The sequence below is a fragment of the Spea bombifrons genome, chromosome 8, assembly GCF_027358695.1.
Source record: "Spea bombifrons isolate aSpeBom1 chromosome 8, aSpeBom1.2.pri, whole genome shotgun sequence".
In the NCBI taxonomy this organism is placed as follows: domain Eukaryota; kingdom Metazoa; phylum Chordata; class Amphibia; order Anura; family Pelobatidae; genus Spea; species Spea bombifrons.
In genome coordinates, this window is record NC_071094.1 from 31,303,285 (window position 1) to 31,326,757 (window position 23,473).

The 23,473-nt window shown below is 36.9% G+C and overlaps 2 protein-coding genes across 3 annotated transcripts in view; one reads left to right on the forward strand and one right to left on the reverse strand.

The window, feature by feature from the left end:
* Nucleotides 1-3,000: 3,000 nt before the first annotated feature.
* On the forward strand, nt 3,001-14,770 carry CD40LG (CD40 ligand). The gene is made up of 6 exons (XM_053474046.1): nt 3,001-3,153; nt 5,722-5,859; nt 12,321-12,399; nt 12,824-13,012; nt 13,605-13,664; nt 14,397-14,770. The coding sequence occupies exons 1-6, from the start codon at nt 3,001-3,003 to the stop codon at nt 14,768-14,770; spliced, it is 993 nt and encodes a 330-aa protein (XP_053330021.1).
* A 6,601-nt stretch (nt 14,771-21,371) lies between these two features.
* The window catches only part of ARHGEF6 (Rac/Cdc42 guanine nucleotide exchange factor 6), a 33,666-nt gene continuing 31,564 nt past the window's right edge, over nt 21,372-23,473 (reverse strand). For both annotated transcript variants that reach the window (XM_053472899.1, XM_053472898.1), the window contains 2 exons: nt 23,277-23,331; nt 21,372-22,438 (listed from right to left, as the gene is read on the reverse strand). In XM_053472899.1, the coding sequence (XP_053328874.1) occupies nt 22,316-22,438; nt 23,277-23,331 (178 nt within the window). In that variant the 3' untranslated portion in view covers nt 21,372-22,315. The remainder of the gene's footprint in view (nt 22,439-23,276; nt 23,332-23,473) is intronic.

Genomic DNA, 23,473 nt, shown 5'->3' on the forward strand with positions numbered 1-23,473 from the left:
GTTATTTGTTACAAAGAATTGGCTAAAATGAAATATTAGCTGAAGTAAACATTTTTTTGAAAAAAATTGAGTGTGACAAAATGCCATATTCACATTGCCACATTCGCGAGAGGTTTAATTATCTGGAACTAAAAACAAAGGTCACACTACACTTAGGAAGCCAGTCTCTAAGGGGACTATATGGTCTATATTATTAGAGCTGATATGTGCAATGATCCAAAAGTTTCTAATACACTCAAAGGCATTACGTCCCCAGAGAGCAGCAAAGACTTTTCCAATGGCATATGAATTATATAGCAATGACACACTGCTTACCCTAACTCCTCACAATATGGAGTGCTAATCCTGGAACCTAAGTGCTGAGTTATGCCAAGAAAAGTAATCTGGTTCTTATTTGTTATTATTTAACACCATATTGTCTGCATCCTTTGTGGTTGCCTTAAGGGGTCAAACATAAACATTAATATGTACCATATTGTCGACTGTAAGCAAAAAAGCCTCTGATAAAATGTACCAAATATATTGATTATTATAATGTACAACAACCAATCATTGTGTTGCTAGCATATACCAATCTGACACAAAATAAATGCATCAACAACATGTTTATATATTCCACTCATGCTGCATACCTCCCAAGTGTCTCATTTTTAGTTCTGTGATTTTGCACCATACGCAACTGCTGCAGCTCCCTCAAGGCCACCTTGTGACACTCTGGAGCCGTGGGCTGCTAGGTGCGTCTGCTGGTATTTTGGATCAGTTGGGATGTATTCTAAAGAGTGCACCAACAGTCATACAAACAGTCTCATTGTTCAGGTAAGGCGAGCAAGTGGTCACTTCTGTGACAGGCCCTGCTCACTGTGTTCGCCCTTTACAACACCACCAGCACAGGTGCCCCAAATTGGAATATTGGAGTGTATTGAGTAGATGATTCAACATCCTATATTGTTACACACACTAAACCATAGCCTCCACCTCACTGGGAAGGACAATCCCTCTTTCCTTGTTTTTTTGTTGTGATTGTTCTCTTGTAGCCTTTCTATAATATCCCAAGCTGTGTGCAAGCCACCTTCTGAAACCAGTCCCCTGCTGGATTAAAAAGGTATTCAACCACATTTGGACTACTTTGGACACATTTGGACTACTTCTTTCTTTCTTTCTTTCTTTCTTTCTTTTTCTTCCTCTTTCTTTTTCTTTCTTCTTTCTTCTCTTGTAGTCTTTTTGTAACATCACAAGCTGTGTGCTAGCCACCATCTGAAACCAGCCCTTAAAGTACAGTTAATTAATGTTAACATTACTTCACAAAACATGAAATAACTGAAGTATTAAATTAAAATAATTAGTAGAGCCCATAGCTTAAATACAATAATGAAATGTTACAAATCCAATGAGACACAGAAGGAAAGGGAACAAATGAAACTATGTGATGTGAATTAAAATTTGATTCCTATATTGAAATAGGTTCACAGAATTACTACCTTTTGTTTTGTGCCATACGTTATTTTAGGGGAAATCTTTGTTGAATTCCCTTTTTTAACATTGTTATAAGCTCAGACTGAATACAGCTAGTAACTGGTTAGGCAACAACTGCTTTCAATGGTAAGCAGTAATAGGATTATATAATACTGGAAAGAGGTAGATAAGGGGACATCAGCACCTTTTTAATGTATGCCATTTATGAAGGATTTACAGTGTTCTATTCTCTTGTTGTATTATGTGATGTATGGGATGGAATTCTGAAATAAATGTGAGTTTGATCACCTAGTTTATACACAGTAAAGCCTGAGGGGTCTTTCCGTATTATTTGTTAAACGAATATTAGAGGGACAGTGACCACTAATCCCTGCAAGCAATTCACAAAGATGTATTTGTTATGTTAATGATAGTGAAGTTCTGCTCACTTTTCATCATATAGTGCCTTAGCTAGGGGTGCTAGTACCACCCTCACAATGACTTTTACCTTTCAAGATCCCATTGCACAGTGCTGCGGAACATGATTTAGCTATATAACAATTAATAATAATAATTTATACAGGCAATCAAATGGGTAAGCAAAAATGTGGGTCCCCCAGGTTCACCTTTCATTAGTGTATATTCACAAAAATAATTTGACTATGTATATATTATCATTGTAGGGTGTTTCCATTGCTTCAGCAGCCACAAGTTATTTTCAATCAAGTGGCAAACTCCACTGTTACTTCAACTGGTTTAAGTATCCAAAGTGGCTTTTACTAGCCTGCTTACCTAAGCCACTAGCACTACAGATTGTGGGTCTCTCATGTTCCATTAATTGACATTCATATAAGTAGTTAAATATAACAATCAACAAATTTGCCTCCACCACCAGGTCCACCAAGACCATCTCCATGTCCAAGATGGTACAGACACATAATCAATAGCAGTGCAGCAAAACAAACAGGGAGATACCTAGCAAGGGATTTACATCATGGATGTATTCCAGTGCTGATACACACTTTTTATAAGAATTAATATGATATTGGCTCTACAAGGACTTCTAGTATCTTGTTTGGTTTAGCTGGTTAAGCTTGTACTATGTCAGTGCATCGTCTCACATCTTGGTAACCTTAGTGATAACAACAGAAAATGCTAAAAATAGAGATCAGACCATTGTAGAATGAGTGATGCCTGCATGGAACAGTCTTCCAGCGGAGGCATTAGTCATCAATATGTGACGTTTAGACTCTTTAACGTCTCATTTAACTAAACTTATCCATTGTTACCGTAAATACAATACAACAGTTAACATTAGTGGACAGTGGACCTCTGATGGCATGTTATGGTTAGAGACATGGAATTTCTTGAAGTGCTTTGATTATGATGCACTATAGGTGACTTTAATACCATCACATAAAAAGGAAATATTCCAGGAAGTGTAGGTAGGGAGAGGTCTTAACATCTGTGGGGTGTGAAAGTTTCATTAGTGTTAACGTTGCACACACAGCACAAGCCTACACAAGGACCTATCTACGAAGTAATATAATGATCAACACTTATAATCAAACCCCGTTGCCTCAAAAAGAATCTTCAACTTCAATGATGAAAATGTTCATGTGGATTTTCACTCTGTTTTTCATGGCGCAGATTATTGGGACCTGTTTTTTTGGTGTATACTTCTACAAGAGGCTAGATAAGGTAAGATATCATGTCATTAAATAATATTTTGTTATATGCGCTGAAAATAAATTAGAGGTCTTTAGGATCTTAAAGACAGCAGCTTCATTTCTTTAAATGATCTTGTTTAATAAAAGTTTATAATAGACAGATTCCTTCAAGTCACTCAAGGATAATTGCCAAATATGACTGATTGCATTGAATTATGTTCTAAAACGAGATACGTTGAATTATTTTTTATGATTCTTGTGAAGTGAAACATTATTCTTTTATATACACCATAGCTTGTATTCCATTTTCTTGATTAACATTGTGAGACTTAGTTTTCTTATCTCCTTTGGCCAACACAGAAGTTTATAAAACTTAAAAAAGTCATCTTTACTGTGCTTAAAAACAATTAGATTGTAAGGAAAATACAATATTAATACTGGTGATAAGACTACTAGGGGTTTTTTTTGTTCATTTGTTTTCTCTAAAGTTAGCTTTTTCCATAAATGTCAAATTATCCCAAAAAAAACAACAACATTTTTACAGGTGAGACCGGACTCATGTTGCACCTAAAGCAGCTTCCATCCAAAGGCAAGAGGTGTAATGATATAAATAAATGATCTTTAAAATGGACTATAACTCCGAGAACCCATCCACTGAAGTTCCCGGAAATTTGTGTTCATTATTCACCGAGGATTATTTTCCCTAAACAGCACCCACAGTTTTTCATTAATTTTCACCCCATCACTGCACTCCTTCTCAGAAGCTTTACACCATAAACAATGATTATAGAATCTAAGCGGATGCTTCATGCAAACAGTTAGAGACCATCTAATAGTTTGCTTTTGGCAACTTTAGCAATAAACCAGCTAATTAGGATGAAGCTCATTAAAAGTGTGTTGCTATTCTTGCCATAAAGAAAAAGCGCAAGATATAGTAGCCTATTTCACAAGCGTATTTATCTATAATAGCAGTTTAATTAAAACTCTGAGATTGCAGCTGTCTCTCTGCTGGATTAATGTCTGTTAAGGTAAGTAAACAAATTAACACGAGCCAGTTTCTTAATATGTGGTAAATCCATATTGCTGAATTTGTACCTTGGTTAGAATTAATATCACTGCAACTATTTATATATATCTTAATTAAAATTAACAAAATACAGTAAGAAAGACAGATTATTCACTAAAGAAAGAATCGTCAGGAGAGTTTGCAGCAGATGTAGTTAGATTTTGCGGACTTCACTTTACATCACAAAGGGCCAACCACAATGAGCTTCTGCTGTGTACAAACCATATATAAGTTTGTGTTATTTCTTAAAAGTCATATGGCATATGATAAAATTTAAAAAAAATCCGAGCTTTATTTATCCACATTATAAAATCATCAAAGATGCTCATGGGATTTATGATTTCTGTTGTCTTGGTTGATTTTATAGCTCAGGTTAATTAATAAAGTGTATTGGACCACAATGTGTAAATTCAGCTCTTGGTCCACTTGAGCTTTTTAGCTGCAACTCTCAGTGGAATATAAAACTAAATGACGGATCCGAGGCACAAGGAACTCACTGTATGTAAACCCAAAAGCCTTTACAGTTGTCAATATAAGCGCTACTAAAACCAGCCTGAATCCAAGGCACACAACAACTCTTTGGGTTTCATATTAAAGATGGCAGATATAGTTGTAAATGTTAATAAAACTTGCCATAGTAGGTGAACATAATATTTACCTCGGCTGGTTAAAGTGGACAATGTCTTTATGATGGGAAGTCAGGCCAGCTTGGCCATTGCCCTTACCTTCTGTCTAATGACGATAAGTTGAAGGGTTTATGGTCAAAAAGCCTTGATAAGTAGAGCATCTAAATGTCAAACAAATTATGATTCAGCTGAACCAACATCTGATACTATGGGAAAACGGCCCAATAAGTATACATGTAAGTAATTGCAATTTACTGAATAGTTAAAATGTGATGATCTGTCTCATCTTGTACGCAAATGTGGCTTTATATACATTAAGAAAATAATAATATTTAAAAATGTTAGCATTTTCATTTTTGAATGTAATACTGCCTGCCCCACTATTCAGCAGATAGAGAGGGAACAAAGTGTGAAATGTGATCCTATTATTACAGCAACCAGGGCTGGACTGGCAATGATGAGGCAGCCCTGGCACTTTAAGGCCAGCAGCCGTGTCATGACGTAAGTGTGGCCGACGACTGGATATACGCATCACATGTTACCGTTTTGTGCTCATGTAGCCTTTGTCCCGGCACATCCAGCCACTGGCCACACACTGCAGCACGAGATCTGCCACTGGGGCATTTTCCTGAAGATGACATTTTCCTGAGGATGACGTCTTTTCATTTGCTTCTATGGTGATACAGAGAGGGTTACCGTTCTGCACTGACTGCCTGATTATGAACTCACAAGTGGTTAATACATTTTCTAACATCAAAAAAATGATAAATGGCGCGGTGCACACATTTATACTATTATGTCTGCTTCCATGTCATTTGCTTCAGGTTTTCAGAAAAAAATCTTATTTATGCCCCTGTAAACAAAAACTCCTTTTTTTAATTTTATCCTTTCCCTTTTGTTTTAAAAGATAGAAGAGGAAATAAATTTATATGAAGATTATGTTCTCATGAGAAGGATACAGAAATGCAAGAGAAGAGAAAACCCGGATCCAACATTGCTGGACTGCAAAAAGGTGGTAGCTAAATTTCAGGACCTGATATCTGAGGTATGAAAAGGAGCAAATCGCATATTGTGCTGGGTTTAAAGGGCATGTAATGCGTGGTTTATCTTTTTTTCCGTTTGCAGAATTTACACCTATGCACCTTTGGTATCTTAAAATGTAAGATGAATAATTTCCACACTATTGGGACGATTTTCAACTCTACTTCCTTTAACCTTTTAGTTCCAGAGAGAGAACCGTGCGTTCCAACAGCTTCTCTCTGTTTTTTTGTTTTCTAAAGTGGCAGCTGCTATTTCATGGAATGTAATTCTCCTGCTGCAAGGCAGACTACACTACCCTAAGCCAGGCAGATGTTAGCAGCCAGTTAGAAGATCCTTAAGCCTAGCGTAAATGTAGATGAGTTGAATTTGTTGATTTGAAAAGAGTATGAAAATGTGACATTTTGGGCCATGTGATCAAAAAGGATACCCTAGAGTCACATGCGTTTGAATGACGAATAAGGCACTTCATAATTGTGTTATTATGCATTCTTTAATCTTTTGAAACATTACAATTATGACAGTGATCTTAAGGGGATGTTGCAGCATGGTCCAGTGTTTGCCTCACTGATTGGTTGCTTCACGCAGCCAATCAGTTGTAGGAAAGTGTGCCTATTGGTTGCATCCTCACTGAGCCAACACTGGAGCTGACCGGTATGCATTAACATATCAACATGGTGGGTCTCGTTAAGTAGATGCTATATTGTTTGGAGTTAAAGTGTTTTATATTTATTTATTTAGTTTATTAATTTGTTTCATTTTATCTGCTTTAGTTCATATCCCTGTTTTTTCTCTTCTGCTTACAATGCATACCGTGCTTTTGTGAACGCTTGTGAGATTTTCTGGAAAAAAAACATGGCTGCCTCCCGCAAAATAATGTTTCTCTAATTTAGAGACCGTGATATAACTTATATGTGTATGTAGGCTTGGGCTGTTATAGGTGGAAATTATGCCCGTTTGAATACGGGTCCCCATTTCCTGCAAGTTAGGTGGCGTAGCGGGGGCTCCACCTGTTCCCCAGAACGATGTACTCTCAGCGCTCCAGATAGTGTAGAAAGCAGGTGTTTATTGCTACACAGGTGGCGGCGTTTCAAATCACCAGGAGACTAGTTTAAAATAATCACTGCAGCATGGCTTTTCACACGTTGCTTTATTGGTATTTGATATATGATAATATATTTTTGCATTACATTTTTATTCACTATAAAATATCTTAGTGTGAGATGTACAATTGATATATGATTTTTGGAATATTTGACACATTGTTGCAAATTGTATAATGTATTATTATGAGGTGCTGCTTGTATCCATAATTATAATTAATTGGTGGCATGACTCTATTCTTATTAGATGTCATGTATGTGTGTGCATATAAGAACATTTGCCTTTTTCACCTCCTTTTCACTCCTTTCTACACTGTCTTGATAGCTGAGCGTTTGTTTCAATTCTTTGATTTGTGTGCCCAAAAATTATATAAATTGGAACTTATAGTCGCAGCTACGAAGAAGCAAATGACAAAGACTTTAAGCAGCTAAGCCTTGCCTGGTCCAGGCTTTATGGAAGTATTGTTAGATGGTAGCAGTAGAGAGACAGGGATGTTGCAACAAATAAGGTTTGCTTTACTATTTTTTAAAAAAATATGTGGCCCTTAGTACCCCTTTAAGCAAATGTACTGTCTAGAGATTCACAAACATCCCTCAAAGTTGCCATTATTTAAGAATTGTTCCCATCAGCAGGATCAAAGCTCATAGTGTCACTTGTGGGTTTAACAGTTTGTGTAAATTGTATAGTGTACCCAGAGTTACAATAAGAGACAAAAATCCATATAAGGCAAAGAATTAATAAAAAAAAAAAAAGAAAAAAGAATTAAATGTAGAAATAAAAATGTCTCAAAATGATGGGGTGTAAAAGCCATAGAGAGGGTTGGGGATGCAAATAACAAGCCCTAAGAACTACTGTTGGAGGTAGGCAGTAAGTGGCGATTTCCTTCATCTGTAACTAAAACATACCGAGATTACTTAAGGTGGGCGTAACTGACAGCAACAATAAAACGCCTCCATCTTTTATTTCCAATGTATAGATTCTATCTGGGTGTAACACACTAAAAATATGAGATATGAGCCTACACAGAGGTGGAGTATGGTCAAAACGCAAAAGCCTAATTGAGAGCAGATTCCACTCACTGAGCTATGAAAACATAGCCACCCTCCTTGCCACCCTGTTTTGCTAGAGCCACCTAGGAGAACTTGGCATGTATCCGAGATGTGGATAGCATTACCTCTAATCCATATGCAATGAGTGTTAATAATATATACATTTCTATATGTCTAATTGCAACCTGAATTAATAGTATACTCATTAATTAATTAATCAAATGATGTTTCTCTGTGGTTACCACCAGCGTGAGGCTTGCTGCTAGCTGCAACTGATGTATCAAAGGTATATAAAATTACATTAACACAGTCAAATCTGTCATGCCCATTATATGCCTCGTAGCGATACCATATATTAGCTATACAATTCAGAACATATCTGACATTATTATAATTTCAGCACAGGAAACATAAAATGTTTGTTGTATTTGCTGAATCTACTTCAAAATTAGAGTATTAGTTAATATAGCGTTATCAAATCAATAGAACATTACAGATTGTCCGTTGTTCCCGGTACATTAGCAGTAGCTTAGGTAAAGAGGGATACGGAGTCTTTACCTTCCTACTGATTCTTCTTTGTGTGTTCTCTTGAGTGACTCAGATTTTGATTTCAGTGGACAGTATAATAACCCTGTGACTTAAAGTGTTGCTTTCCAACTACACACATATAGAAAACTCTTAATTAAAACCGCTGGAGGCATATAGGTTAATGCATTTGGGTGCCTCATCTCAACTCAACCTCCACTTAATGCCCTGGTATAGAGGTGCCTTTGATGGTTTAGATGTGCCTCTTCCAAGAGACATATTTACAATGCAGGGTATTAATGATTAAGACCTTTCAGGCAATCCATTTAGAGATCGTAACATATATGACAACATGCATTAGGACCAGTGAAAGAGAAAAGCTGAGCAAAGTGTGAGATATTTTCATAATATTTTACTAGTTTATCCTTTGGGAACGTGGCCATAGGGAATGTGTCGCTGGCTCTGTCTTGCTCATGAAGTACTGCAAAGTAGTATGAGTTTGCTCCTCTATTACATTCCATCATTTAACTCTCTAGGCTTTTCACATTTTTTGTGTCTTTTGAAAGGGCCAAGAAGTGTTTCAGTACTTTGCTTCACAATCATGCTACTAAAATGGCATCATATGTTACTAACATTCATTAGCCTTTCCTTAACTCTTTGGTATAATACAAATACACTCGGGGACAATCTCATCCCAAAAAGAGCTTGTGTTATATTAAAGTACTAAAACAAACCTCTCTAGAGACTGGCTATGTCATCTTGTAGTCTGAGTAGTGTACCATAGCTGAAACCCCTGCTGGAATATAAGTACCTTAAATCATGACAAGTAATAATGTTCATTAATGTATGTCCTATGTTGCTGGAACCATTAGAACTATTTTGTTATTGAGGAATCACTACAGTAGATTTTTTGTATCTACTAATGGAGGTTTTTTAATTCAAGAGTTTCAGAATGAGCCCATTTAGAAAATTCTCCAGTATGCTAAGTGTCTCTGGGTTTTGCAACCAGAAATTGGCATCTGTGGGTTTGATTTAAGGCTATGTGGGGCTAGCCCTGCCCCGGTGTGTGGCTACCCACACCTTCACATGTGGCTCCTAAAACCAATCCCCTAGAAGATGGAGAACTCTTGGTAGATTCCAGGTATGAAAATGTGGTTAAAGCACCTTAGCCAAGGGTGAAAGGGTGCTTCTAGTGTAACAAAGACCTAAGTGCACAAAGAATATATTTACTAGACCCCAGTGTCCATTTTTGTATTATTGTTTGTAATAAGTACACCCAACACATTTCACAATATTCTCCTGTTTCTCCTATAGAAAAAGATAAATGCTGGCTTACATTTTTACCAACATCCTCAAGTATTCATATTTTAGTTATAACCAATGATTAGATGTCTAAATGAAAGAGTGTAGGATGGATTCTTCGATATACAGATGGGGGATCCATGTCATATAATGTAACAGTAGAAACCACAGTTCTAAACCAGACAAATGAATTTTGTTTTTAACTATTACTGGTCAACTGAATTTTACCTGTATATGCAAATTTGATTTATTCAACGTGCCCAATAATTAGAGATTTTTCTTGAAATTGGTAATTTTAAGGGAAATTAGAAAGTATATACACATAAAGTAAAAATAACTTATAAAATGAAAAAAAGGTTCTAAAAGAAAGAAATGGCAAGTATGGGATGTTTTAGTTTTCCTGAAACAGGCTAGTTTTAATACATTTGTACCCAAGAAATTCTAGAAACCTCTGTAACTGATTTTTTTCTGAGCTGTTTGAACAAACTAGAAAAGATGTGGGATATACAGAAGTTATGTGACAGAGACTCGTACCCGACTGGGTAGCTCCCGTCGTAGAGATATTACTTTGCCGCTGAAAACTCAATTGCTCAGGGGATTAACCCTTTGTAATCAGCCAAGGATTAGTCGAAATTTAGTGTAGAGTGCAAACAGTACATAATAAGATAAAGAGTATAATCGGGCAGGTTCCCAGCACAACATGGGGAAAAACAGACGATTTTGTCACAATTTAACTTTAACATTACTTTTCGCAGATGTAAGTGTATAATATATACATTTTTCAACGGCTTTAGGACAATGGCCTTAGATACCCGCTGTTACAAACCTGATTGCTGATTCTGTGATAGAATCTCTTCAGGTTTGTGATTAACACTGGAAAACTTTTTCTTTTGAAAATCTGGAACATTCCATGAAATGCATAAGACACACAAAAAAAGAATATCAACCTTATTAGGAAAGAATCAAACCAGTGCATTTGACAGAAAAAGCCTCTCAGGTGGAAGTTTCCGACTCCAACAGATTTTAACTTTCATCTCGAGCTTAACGCTGTCATAAAAGGACAAAGCCTCAAAAATAAAAGACAAGAAAGAAAACCAAAAGTGGAAAAAAAGCTGAAAAACATTTTTGTGTCGCACTTTCCTCGGATATAAAAATAGTTTAGGAAATAAACCTGCAGAAGTTATCGTTCTTAGATGTTAGATAAATGAAACATGACATAATTGTGCTTGTAATCCTTTATAGATCATAGAAGTTTAAAATGAGAAACAAAATATCCTTTTATAATAAAAATATTAGAAAACATAGCAAATACAACTACTTTTTTTGGGGGAAAACATGGGTGTGTGGCACTTTGGGGGGATGTTTATTACAGGAAAGTATGTCAGAAATCTTAGGGCCTACAAGCGTAATCTACTAGACACACACTTTGATTCCTAATCATATCGCCTGTTTGAAACAGTAGAATGACTGAGCCTTAATCACCCAGTCAGACAATCTGACTAGTGAAGGGAGGGAACCGCAGAAATGAGAAACTTGGAAACTTACAAAGTATGTTCTACTTGAACTCTCCAGAGTAAAAACAGACAAAACCATGAGACTTGATGGAATACACAACATTATTAAAAGAAATGTCCTGGTAAAACCTTGGGCAGAGTTTTTTAACCGGATACTATTATTAGGAGTACTTCCAGAAGATCGGAAGTTGGTAATTGTAGTACCACTTACAAAAAAGCTAGCAGGGGAGACTCGGTCAACTACAGACCATTAAGTCTTACATCAGTAGTTGGGAAATTAATGGAAACCATGGTAAATTAAAATACTGGTAAATATTTTCATAGTGTTTTAAATTTTTTTGACAGGGTAACTAAAATAATAGGAGCAGTCTATGATAATGATAAATGGTGTGTTGGATTCAAATTGTCAGGAAAGACTAAGGGATCTTAATATGTTTAGCTTGGAGAAAAGAGAGAGGGGAGATGTGATAGAAACATTTAACTATTTAAAGGGATTTAACAGGAGGGAGGTTTATTTCAGAGGACAACTGTTAGAACAAAATGCCATAGTCTAAAACTGGAGGGTCTGGGTCTTAGATGTAATGTTGGAAGTTATACTTTACCAAGAGGGTGACATAAATGGAACAGCCTCCCATCGGAAGTGGTAGAGGTTAATACGGTGAGAGAATCTAAACATGCATGAGATAGACATAAAGTTATTCTGAATCTAAGGCATCAGGATAAGTAGGCAGATTAGATGGGCCAAATGTTCCTTATCGGCTGTCAAATTCTATGTTTCTATGTAGTGTTTAAGCAGGGGAGCCCACAATATCAACCATAGCGGGCTACAGGTTTTCAGATAAAGTTTGTTAGAATAACATAAGATAAAACCAGATGTTTGACAATTTTAACCTATTATATACGGCATTTCATTTTATGCCCAAGGAGAAACATATTTTCCTGTTCATTAATTCAGATTTTTTTTTTTGGTTTAGGTCACAGAAACTAACATACCTGGAAAAATGACATTAACAGCACAACAAGTTGGAGAAAAGTCTAGCCAAGATATTATTGGTATGTAAAATAGAAATACATGAGCAAACGGTGAATTCAAAACCTTTAAATAAAAACATGAAAAAGCTGGTTTCCTTTCAAGAGGTGCACAGAAGTTGGATGGAATGCGGTGTAATAGGTTCTAACTACCATTTTGTTCTAACATCCTGTTTGTTGCAGCAAAACACAAATCACCAAGTTCAAAGTAGGTGGAAAGCCTAGCAGACTGTAAGGATTAAGCTATAAAAAGCAAAGTGTGTTTTGCGAATAGTGCAAGTGCATCTGAAACTTAACTACAGGAAACCGTGGTGCAGATTTGCAACCTTCTAAACTTGATGAAGGGTAAAAGTTATTTTAAATAGCATCCTGTCTATTAAAATATAGTACAGCATACAACGCTGCCGCAAGTCATTTAAAGTGACACACCTTATTAAAAACATTCTAGTTATGCATGAACCTATGAATGTGCCTGTACATGCTGCTTCTCTGGGTCTCCAGAACAATCTCTTCATTCTCCAGGAGCGTTGTGTGGCCACGCAGAATCCCCACTCAGGTTCCACTTACTTCCCACCCACTCAAGTCTTAGCGGGGATAACCCCACTTCTATGTTCAGGTAGCCCTGCTCTAGAAGAGGGTGAGCCCTGGGTAACCTACCCTGGCAATTACTATATCGCTTCTCGCACTGATCCAACAAAAGGCTTAAACCCCTTGTAGAAGCGTGCGGGTTTTACTCAGTTAGGGCAGTTTGGGCAGTTAGAATAATCTTAAGATTCACAGAGTTCAAATTACGATGTTTACTCAACTACCCTTTTTAACTAAAGCCAATCCAGTGTATTTTTGAAAGCCTCCATGGTGCTTCACCACCTCCATTTGTAGAGTGTTGTATGAATCCATGAATATATTGTTTGTGGTGTGTACGTGCATTACATTATCAGACTTGATTTCACTTCAGCTTTTTATGAAACCCCCAAATACCAGGGCTGATTATCAGCAGTTTCCAGCCGAATTGATAGCCCGGTTCCATTTAGGAACATCTTGGAGAAGGTTGAGCTTGAAAGACATCAGCTTGAGGTTTACTTCTGTTCTGAAGCATGCATTAGACCTCATGGCGTATGAGCCATCGGTGGCCGAACCCAAAGTGACTGCCAAACATCTATTATCCATTCCATTGCTAGTACACTATAATATAATAAGACATTAACCATTCATTATTTTGTTGTTTACAGAGACAGAGAAGGTCTCGGTTGCTATACACCTCGTGGGAGAAAAAAGCAACAATACAGAAGGTATACATGATATTTTATTGATGAAGAACTATGGGGTATCTTGTATATTAATGAAAAATTAAGTAAGCAGGATAGTCATCTTTCTCATCAGTCTCAACTTATAGTTGGGTTTAAGACATTCAGGAGTCTATGGACAAACCCCCCCCCCTCCAAGAATTGACCAGTTAGCAGTGTTTGTGAAAATGAAATCAACAACTTGAGTTACTGGTAATTAAGAAGTTGGTTCTGTTTCCTGAGATGATGGCATGATACCGACTTCCTACCTCAGATCAGACATTTTGTGTGGTTTGTTGAGTAAACATTTTTTGTGTACGGGAATCCTGCGGTTATTAATATTTCAGTGACATTTGAGGACTTTGAAAATTTTAATGTAATATTTATAACAAGAAAGTTTATTATGTGTTGTGTAATTCGGGTCCCTATGAGATATAATCGGTATTGTCAGAGAATACGCGGATTACAGGTTAAAACGTAGAAGTTAAATAAAAGATATTATTTAACTGTATAAAACTGCTCCTTAGAGTTTATTGTTATTCTTTAATCTCAAATCACCTTGCTGTCCATATGGACATAAATACAAATGGTAATTTAAGAAGCCCCACAATGGGGAGCCTAATCACCCCTATGGCCATAAACCAGTATATTCCACTGAGTAATGGGATTTTTTTCCATTTGTACTATATAAACTTATTCTAATGGAAAAATGACATCATTTTTTATTTGTTTTCACAGTTCTACAATGGATGTCGAAGGGATATGCAACGATGCGCCAACAGATAGCCTATTCCAATGGTAAATTAAAAGTGGAAATACCTGGGGTTTATTATGTGTATTCACAAGTCAGTTTTTGTGTGAATACAAAACAGTCGTCTCGAGCTCCGTTCCTGCAATACATTTATTTACGCAGACAACATGAAATGGACAAGTTACTGCTCAAAGGAGCAAAGGCAATACCTTCTCAGACGGGAGACTGCTCTCTGCATTCACTTCAACAGGGAGCTGTGTTTACTCTCAAGCAAAACGATCAACTCTTCGTCAATGTGACAGATTCATCTTACATCAATTACAGCCCCGGCCTCACATATTTTGGCATGTTTAAGCTCTGAAGAACTGCCAGGAACAGTAAGACTAACTGAATAGAAACTCTAGTTTCTTTCATTATTTAAACAAATCATCTTCCCCGTACGTAATTCTCATTTACTCAAAAAACAACATTTTTAACGGTTGATTCATAAAAAAACATATAGAAAGAGTATATTCGTTTTCTTTTTTTTTCAAGGTTTGGCCACATAATTGCTCCATTTAATGAATTCCTATTATCGACTTGTACTTTTATATCAGCAATCATACTTGATTGTCACTAAACTAAACAATGAATGTTTTAATAGCGCTATGTCATTTCTTCTATGTTAATCTTAAATCTGTGGGTTCCCCCAAAGTAAGCATGTATTGGAATTTGTTGGGTTTTACACGTTGCTCCGAGCTGACAGCAGAATGATATAATGTACAGCTTGTCCTTATTAATCTTATTGGGCTTCCTGTAAATGAAATGGTTCATGCAAGACAGATCCAAGTAGTAAGTTACCATAACATGCAAGAATTGCATTACATTCCGTGCAACATGGACGCCAAAATGCATGGAAATTGGGGATGTGATGAATTCATTTAAAAAACGCATTGTGTTGTTTTAACCCTTTGAATACTGGAGAAACATTTACTAAAAGTAGAGTTGGGGTTTAAGCTCTCTCATGCCACTGTTCATTATCAAGGGCCTATACTGGCTGGTTTCTGAGCTGAACCAGTACAATGCTTGGTGTGTGAGGAGACATGTTATACAGGGCCAGTCTGGCTCTTCCTGCAGTAGAAGGTCTGGGTTGGCTCTTCATAGCCGTACCTGGGAACCTCCCCCCATCTGGATGTCTTCAGAGACAGCGGCTTAGCGTGGAGTGAGTCTAGTCCTAGATAGCCTAGAGTTGTAAGGCAGGGTAAACCTCAGCAAACTCTCCTGTCCCAATAATAAGAGGACCCTGATATCTCGGCCAGCAAGAGCTGAAACATTTAACTAGTTAGATCAGTAAAAGTGGAGGAAATGTTTTCCCCATAAATATTAAAGGACTATGTTTCTGCCCGGAGTTTAGCAGGCCAGCTGGGTCCAACGTGAACCTCCTTCCAGGGAGTACCTACAGTCATCACCCAGAGATCTCCCTCCGTGGGGAGTGGCTTCACAAGGAAGAGGGGCTAGCCACACATGTGGCCACAGCCTGCCATGCAAGAGGCATAGTTAGCCCCTGGGAGCATGTCATTGGTTGACAGCGGGAGGGGAATTGGGTAGAGAGTGGGTGTGGCTAAATGCCACTCCCCTGCCTGCTTAAAGACGAAATTGACCCAGAGACACAAAAATATAAACATATTGATTTCTAAATGAGACACAACATCAAAGCAGCCACCAGTTTTCAATTCTCTTTCACGGTTAAACAGAGAAATGACCATTACACCATACTAATATATATCTGAACTATGGAGTCCATTTTCACCAACTATATTTAAAGAAAACACTAGAATATAAATGCCAAACCCATAAATATATTTTAATTGTGTATTATTTTTTTGCTTGAGATGTATTGTTTAATGGGATAAATAATCCCCATCATTGTAAACGAGATAAAACATTGATATTGTTTTGCCCTTCATAATGATCCTATAGCTTATACAGAGCTGAGGCAAATCTACTTAGAGGCACAAATATCCAAAACAGATAACAGTTAAGGGGTTCATCTGCCTCCTCCACTTTTTCTGCCTTAACGCTTCATATTCTTTTTACTATGACATAAATAATTAAAATTGTTCACACTGTGACCTACAGAGCGGTGAATAGGGCTCATGGCACCTGGGGAAGTGTCGGAGGTCCTGTTCCGCTCTGCTCACAGCCACTTCTGGCAGTGGTAGGGGGTGCAAGGGATCGTCGTTGACCGATCACCTTGCAGCACTTGGGGGCAGCTGCCCCACTTGCCCCATGGAAGTTAGGGCCCTCATAAAACGTTCTAATACTCAACTCCCAGAATCTCCTATGAAATGCTTGTTTTATAAGATGGTCCTGAACATCTGATCCACTGTCGTGGTTAATAATATGAATATTTGCAGGTCTATTCCCTTTGAAGCTTTCGTAGGATTATATCAATGTTTAAAATAGCAAATCATTTATTTAGCATACAAGAAAAGAATGCAGTGAACAGACAATGTACATGTTTTATTTATTAATATGAATTTTTATAATAAATAGGTAATGTAATGTTTGTGTATAGCGCTACAATATGTGCCCAGTGTTTATTGAAAAAGGGGCTGTTCAGAAGTTGGATATTCAAGGCAAATCTTTTATATCTTGTAATCAATGAACTACTTGTGGTGCAACGTCTTCTGATATAGAGATATATATATCGGTAAATAAGGGAAAAGATGATGCCATGAGCAGTCTCTGCGAATAGAAGGCTTGAAGTAATATTGTGTTTAAAATCAATTATCGTCATAGGCCATTTGGGCAGTATTATCTAAACAGTGAAGTTCCAAGTGTGGACTTTCCATCAGACATACAGAGTACTTGGTACCCTGCCAGTCACCTACTGTAATGCACCCTATCATACGTGTCATTTAAACCTATAACATGCCTTTAGATTGGTGTTAAGCATGCCATCATTAGCCATTATATGAACCAACAATGGCAGACTTGTTGGTAAAAACACACCTAATCCTAATCAACAAGTGCAAAATTCCAAGTGTATGTAATAATGTGTATTTACATGTATTTTACCAAAACGCCTTCCTGAGAAATGTACCTATATAACAGAAGAAAATATTTAATTGCACATTTACCTTGTTGTAAATATATATATGTATTTTCAATTAAACTATTTATGCACTAGCCTGCTTTATTTCTGAGATTTATTTCAGGGTAAAAGATGCACAGGCAACAAAAAGTTAAATTTATTCTATGTTTGCTGAGGTTTTACAAAATCTGATGAACTGTTTCCTAGAACATAAAAAAAAAAAATCACCTTGGCTTAGTACGGATGTCATCGGCTATGTTTTTTTTTTTACATCACGTAGTAAAGATCAGATTTGCACACTGCAGTTAATGTAGAGCGTACACCAGGTCTTTACTCTTTATGTGATACTGAAATGAAATAAAAATCGTTTCACAGACCAACCTTGGCCCTTTTCTGCATTAGAAATGTTTTCCAGCCTATACAGGAAAAACACGGTCTGCAGCGGTCAGAACTTATCTAAAGTGGTCCAAGGAAGGAAAAGCGGTGAACCGGTGCCAGGGTCATGGGCGACCAAGACTTACCGATGCACTCGGGGGGGGTGAAGGCCGGCCGTGTGGTCAAATCCAACAGCTGATGAAAAAGTGAATGCTGGTTCTGATAGAAAGGTGTCAGAACACACAGTGCATCACAGTTTGTTGCGCAGACCAGTCAGGTGCCCACGCTGACCCCTGTCCACTGCCGAAAGTGCCTACAATGGGCACGTGAGCATAAGAACTGGACCATGGAGCAATGGATGAAGATGGCCTGGTCTGATTAATCACGTTTTCTTTTACATCACGTGGATGACCGGGTGCGTCCCTCACCTGGAGAACACTCGGCACCAGGAAGTATCCATGGGGGCCGCACCTCGCAATTTACAGGACTTAAAGGATCTGCTGCTTACGTCTTGGTGCAGATACCACAGCACACCTTCAGAGGTCTAGTGGAATCCATGCCTCGATGGGTCAGGGCTATTTTGGTGGCAAAAAGAGGGACCTACACAATATTAGGCAGGTGGTTATAATGTTATGGCTGATCGGTTATTATTAATACATTAACTGTTATTTACACAAACTAAAGTTATTTTATTTATTTTCCAGCATCAGTTCATATATGTTAATAAAAAAAAAAAAAAAAAAAAAAACTCACAAGTATTGTTTTCTGTAAAACAAAAAATATATATTTATTGAAAGTGTTGAATAGCAATAAAAAAAGGCATTAAAACAAACCAGATAACAGCAACAAAAACCATACAATACATAAAGTAAGAGATAAAGAAGCTGTTTGTAATACATTTAGCAAACAGGGATACACAGTATTTACAATTTCAGCAAATAAGTAAACATATCCAGACTCATAAAAAAAATGATAAAAGGCAGATACAAAGAACCCCCCAAAAGGTTTTACTAATACTCAGAAAAATTAGCTTAAAAGGGGTTCTTTGGATTCTATTTGTTACAGCATTGAATGCAATGCCTACGTATGTTAAGGTGTTTCTAATAAGAGTGTGGTTATTGCCTTCTATATAAGCCGTGGAGGTGATATTTTAGGCATGCTGGTGATTATTTCTTTGAGACATGCAGGATTTGATAATTACATTTAAAACCATCCCTGCTGGCCCTTTCAAAACAGACTTTTTATAACAAAAAATATATACAGCATAATACAATACTGTTGCTTCTTATTATTGTATTAAAATAAGATTACATTTTAATCCTTAGCAGTAAGAAGAAGAAAAAATACATTATTAATTGCATCACTGTCACGCATTGCATTGCACTTAGAAGAATATTGCATATTTTGGTGCACAAAGCTATCGGATTCCTTCCGACACGAAACCTTTTCACAAATAGTGCCTGCACTTTCTTAATTTGCAAATAAAATTCACTATGATAAGCATTGCTTTCGCTGGGGCAGCTTCTTAACACTATTTTTGAGGCACTTATAATATTGACGTGAGCTTTTAATGTAATGTGGCAAAATATCACGTCTATGCCTTGGATGCAACTCAGTGGCTATCATGAAATCATCTGAGTACATCTAGGCGCAAATTAATGATTAGAAAGTAATAAAAAAATGGATAGTAAATATCGCCACAACGGTAATATTTGCATTTATCTTGTCCAAGATGATCAGCCGTGGGCTATGCAAGATCCCATGTATGAGATTCCCATAGCTGTCCATTGAACAATGCATGTTGACACGAGGAAAACAGAGCTTTTCACTATTTAAATAAGGTTGAGATCTTAAGGTAAAAAATAATATTTTTTGAACTGTGGACAAATAGTTCTTTTAGATGCAAGCCATTTAAATTATGATTTTAATGTATTTTTTTGTGTTTAAAAACATAACTGGGTGGTTGCATTGTCCATATTCTGGAATATTACCTATGTGAGTGTACTATTTGTGAAGACTAAATATATCTTATACCACAGACATGATGTAAAGGTTTTTATGTATAAAAAGTTCACTCACGCCTATCACCTCTCCTCATCTCTATCTCAGACATTGATACCAGGTTCAACCTCACTACCCATTCTGCATACAGCTGTGGTTAATGGCATATGTTAAATCTCACCTTAACTCTGTTTATTTCTATTTATCTTTCATCTTCTACCTCATTCCTCAAGCTGTCTACTATTTACCTCCTTGTTTTATACCAACTGCTGGGGGGGGCAAAAAAACAAACTCTGTTCGGCTGGAAGGTGCTCTCTCTAGAAAGAGAACTTCATAGCCAAGATATCCTTGCAGGTAAAACCGATCCTAGATCATTTTTTCTCGATGTTATGGCTGTTAATTCCATACTGTACCTGTATGCAAACCATACAAAAATACACGCAAGATAAATGCAGAAAAAAATTGGAATATCAGTACCTTTAGTCAACTGGTGACTCGGGTTAATTCTTTTAGCTAGTTGTATCCATCCAACATTAATTATCTGTTTTTCTAATAGTTGAATATGTATTAGACTTAATATATAGACTTGGGGTGGATATGTACATAATTACGTATAAATACACATTAATCTGAGGTTAAAGGTTTCCTCTGGCAAAACTCAAGTTTGAAATTGGTTTGGAGGAATTCGATTTCAGGAACTGTTCCACGGGGGATGTGTCCCACTCCTGCTACTTTGTGGCCTCCTATGTTCTCTTATAGGTTTTTTTTTTTTAATCATTCAATTCCAGATGAACATAAAAACATATAGTCAGGGTGTCTGCAAATGAAATACATGCCATATTCGTATGTGTATTAGCACAGGCAAAGCTGCCATGCTGATCATCAAAATAGAGTTCTACGCAGCATTTCGAGTACCTTGAAGAATGCGTTTACGGCCGTTCCTGGAACTTCACAGTTAATATATTTTGGAAGCTATTAAAGAAAATGATATAAGTACAAAGAGGTCTCATGTAATATTGCTCTATGTAATGACGAAGTTCATATGAAACGTGAATTATTGATCTGTTGTGTTGTATTGCATATTGTTGTGCTCATTATCACAGATTCTAAAATAGTCTGTACAAAATGATAAAACAGATACAAAAATATGCTGCACATGCACCACAAAAAATACTTTCCCAAACCTGCCTAAGGAAAAGCACTTTGTCGTGCCAGTGATCTTTTTCGGCACACTGACTATAGTATCACAGTCTTTACAGATGTCTTTTAGGGTCATATATCACAAAACTACAGCAAATAGGAAGTATTGTTACAATGATAAGCAATCAGACATGCAAATCTTGTCGCAAAATAGACTTTCCTCAGAAAAACTTATCACGCACGCTGGAACATAGCTTTTATGATTTCATTGGCCACTGCAATGATTTCCACTTTGTTATTTGTTGCAGTGACATTAAGTCAAAGTCTAGGGGAGATATCCTTCCTCACAGGGCAGATGTCGATAAAAAACATCAACAGACGTTCACTACAAAGGTATTGAATTGTAGCAAAATCTATTAAGTTCAATAGATCTAATCTTTGAAGCAAGGCCCATCTTCTATAAAGTAAAGTACAGGCCTGATTAGAATAGCATAAGTTTGGCTTAAAAGTGAAAACACCTTTCACCGTGTCTCTTGAAAAAGAGTGAGGGGGAGCCTACTGGTGGTGCGCAAATTTATGATGTCATAAAAACCAACTCAAGATGCATTGGACATAAGTCATGTGCGGGTCAGGGGGTACTGTTGTATATGGGCCCAGCATCCAGAGGCTTTCCTACAATCATGCACTCCCTCCCCACTACTTCTATTGATGCAATGTTTTTAAGGAAGGGATATGACCAGGGGGATGGTCGAGCTGCTCATTCACATTGATGACCTGGGGGAAAATGGGGTGAGCTTTTATCCTGCAGCATATGGTATGGCACAGTTATAGATGTAAGCCATTCATATGAGGATTAACAACATATTATTAACTGATCGGTGATTACGTTCAACGTAAAAGCAAAGTCTTGGCAGAAGCAAAGTCTTGAAAAAAGATGAACAAAAGAAATGTATTTTTCCATGGCAGTGCATCTTGTTGCAAGCTATACCTCATCCAATTCTCACATCTATTAGTTGTGCTGTGAATTGAACCTTAAAATGCAGTTTATTTCTCAATACTATACATTATTCATGGCTCATTTTAAACTTTCAGTACCAGAAAGATATATATATATAAAAAAAATAACAAAAACCCACACATACAGTGTGTAAACATACAGCAAATATTACCGCGACCATGATCGCGTTCATATATAAGATTACATGCTTGCAGAACCACCGCTGAAGGACAAGTAAACCAACCCCTGCCTTACAAGACTCCTGTTAGGCATGCATCGCCTTATCCACCATACTCAAGTCATCCAGGGACGGTGCGTTAATGTGGTTGCTCGTCCCGCGCCCCCTCGCTTGTTTGCTTCAGTATCTTCCAGACCAGTTTTTCCAGGTCCTTTCTTGACTTCTGTTCTTCGTCTAAGCTTTGCTTCATTCTTTTATTCTCCTGAGGAGAGTACGAGAAGATGAACACAGGACAGGATTACAATAGTGAAATAATGCTTCCGGATTTTCAATAAATGGGAGAAATAGAAGGTATTACAATTATTTAAAGTGGGAGGGATGGGAAGGTGCTTGCTCATAACTTTAAATACAAAGTCTTTATGTCAATATTCATATTTTTATATAAAACATACAGCAGTTTGAAAGTTGTTTATATAAAATTCTCTTTTCCAGCACGTAGCTGTCCTCCCCATCCCTGACCGGCTGCCACTCATCATTGTTCTAAATCACTGCAACACGTTTAATAACCAAGATACAAAACAGGACATCAGAGGTGTGCACGAGTGTCCAAAGTACTCAATGCCTTACAATCATCACAATCAGAAGTACATAAAAAATTGTTAAAGTAATATTATATATGCATTTTTTAAATTAATTCTATATATAGTTACAAAAGGTTAATGATAATTGCTGCTAGTAAGGAAAAATATATAAGTTAAGCTTTACTGGTTTACAGAGGCCAAAACATTGTCACCTTTTGACAATTTATAGCGAACACAATATGCCATTTGAACACAGGAGTGATGGGAGTGATACAGGGTCTGTGTACATAAATATATAAATATATTAAATTAAAAACCAACCATTTCCAGCTACAATAGTCCCTTTAACAACATTAATCATTAACAACATCTACACTGTATTTCTGATACACTTTAAGTTTATTGGACAGAATTTGTTTTTCTTTCACAGGAAAAAAAATACAAACTATTCTCAGTAACCCAAACTTTTAAACACACACACAATCTATTAGATATTGAAATGACAGGGCATCTGCTCACCTGTTTTAATTCTTTGACCTCATCTCTCAATGCGTAGACTGTATCTACAAGGCTTCTGTAAATAGAAGAAAATAGTTGGAAAGCATCTAAGCTGTGTTAGTGATTATAGGGACCTAAAACAATTATTGTAATCTTTGAAGGAACTCACGACAAGTATGATTTAGCTCCTTGAACATTTAAATGGGTTATTATTTCCC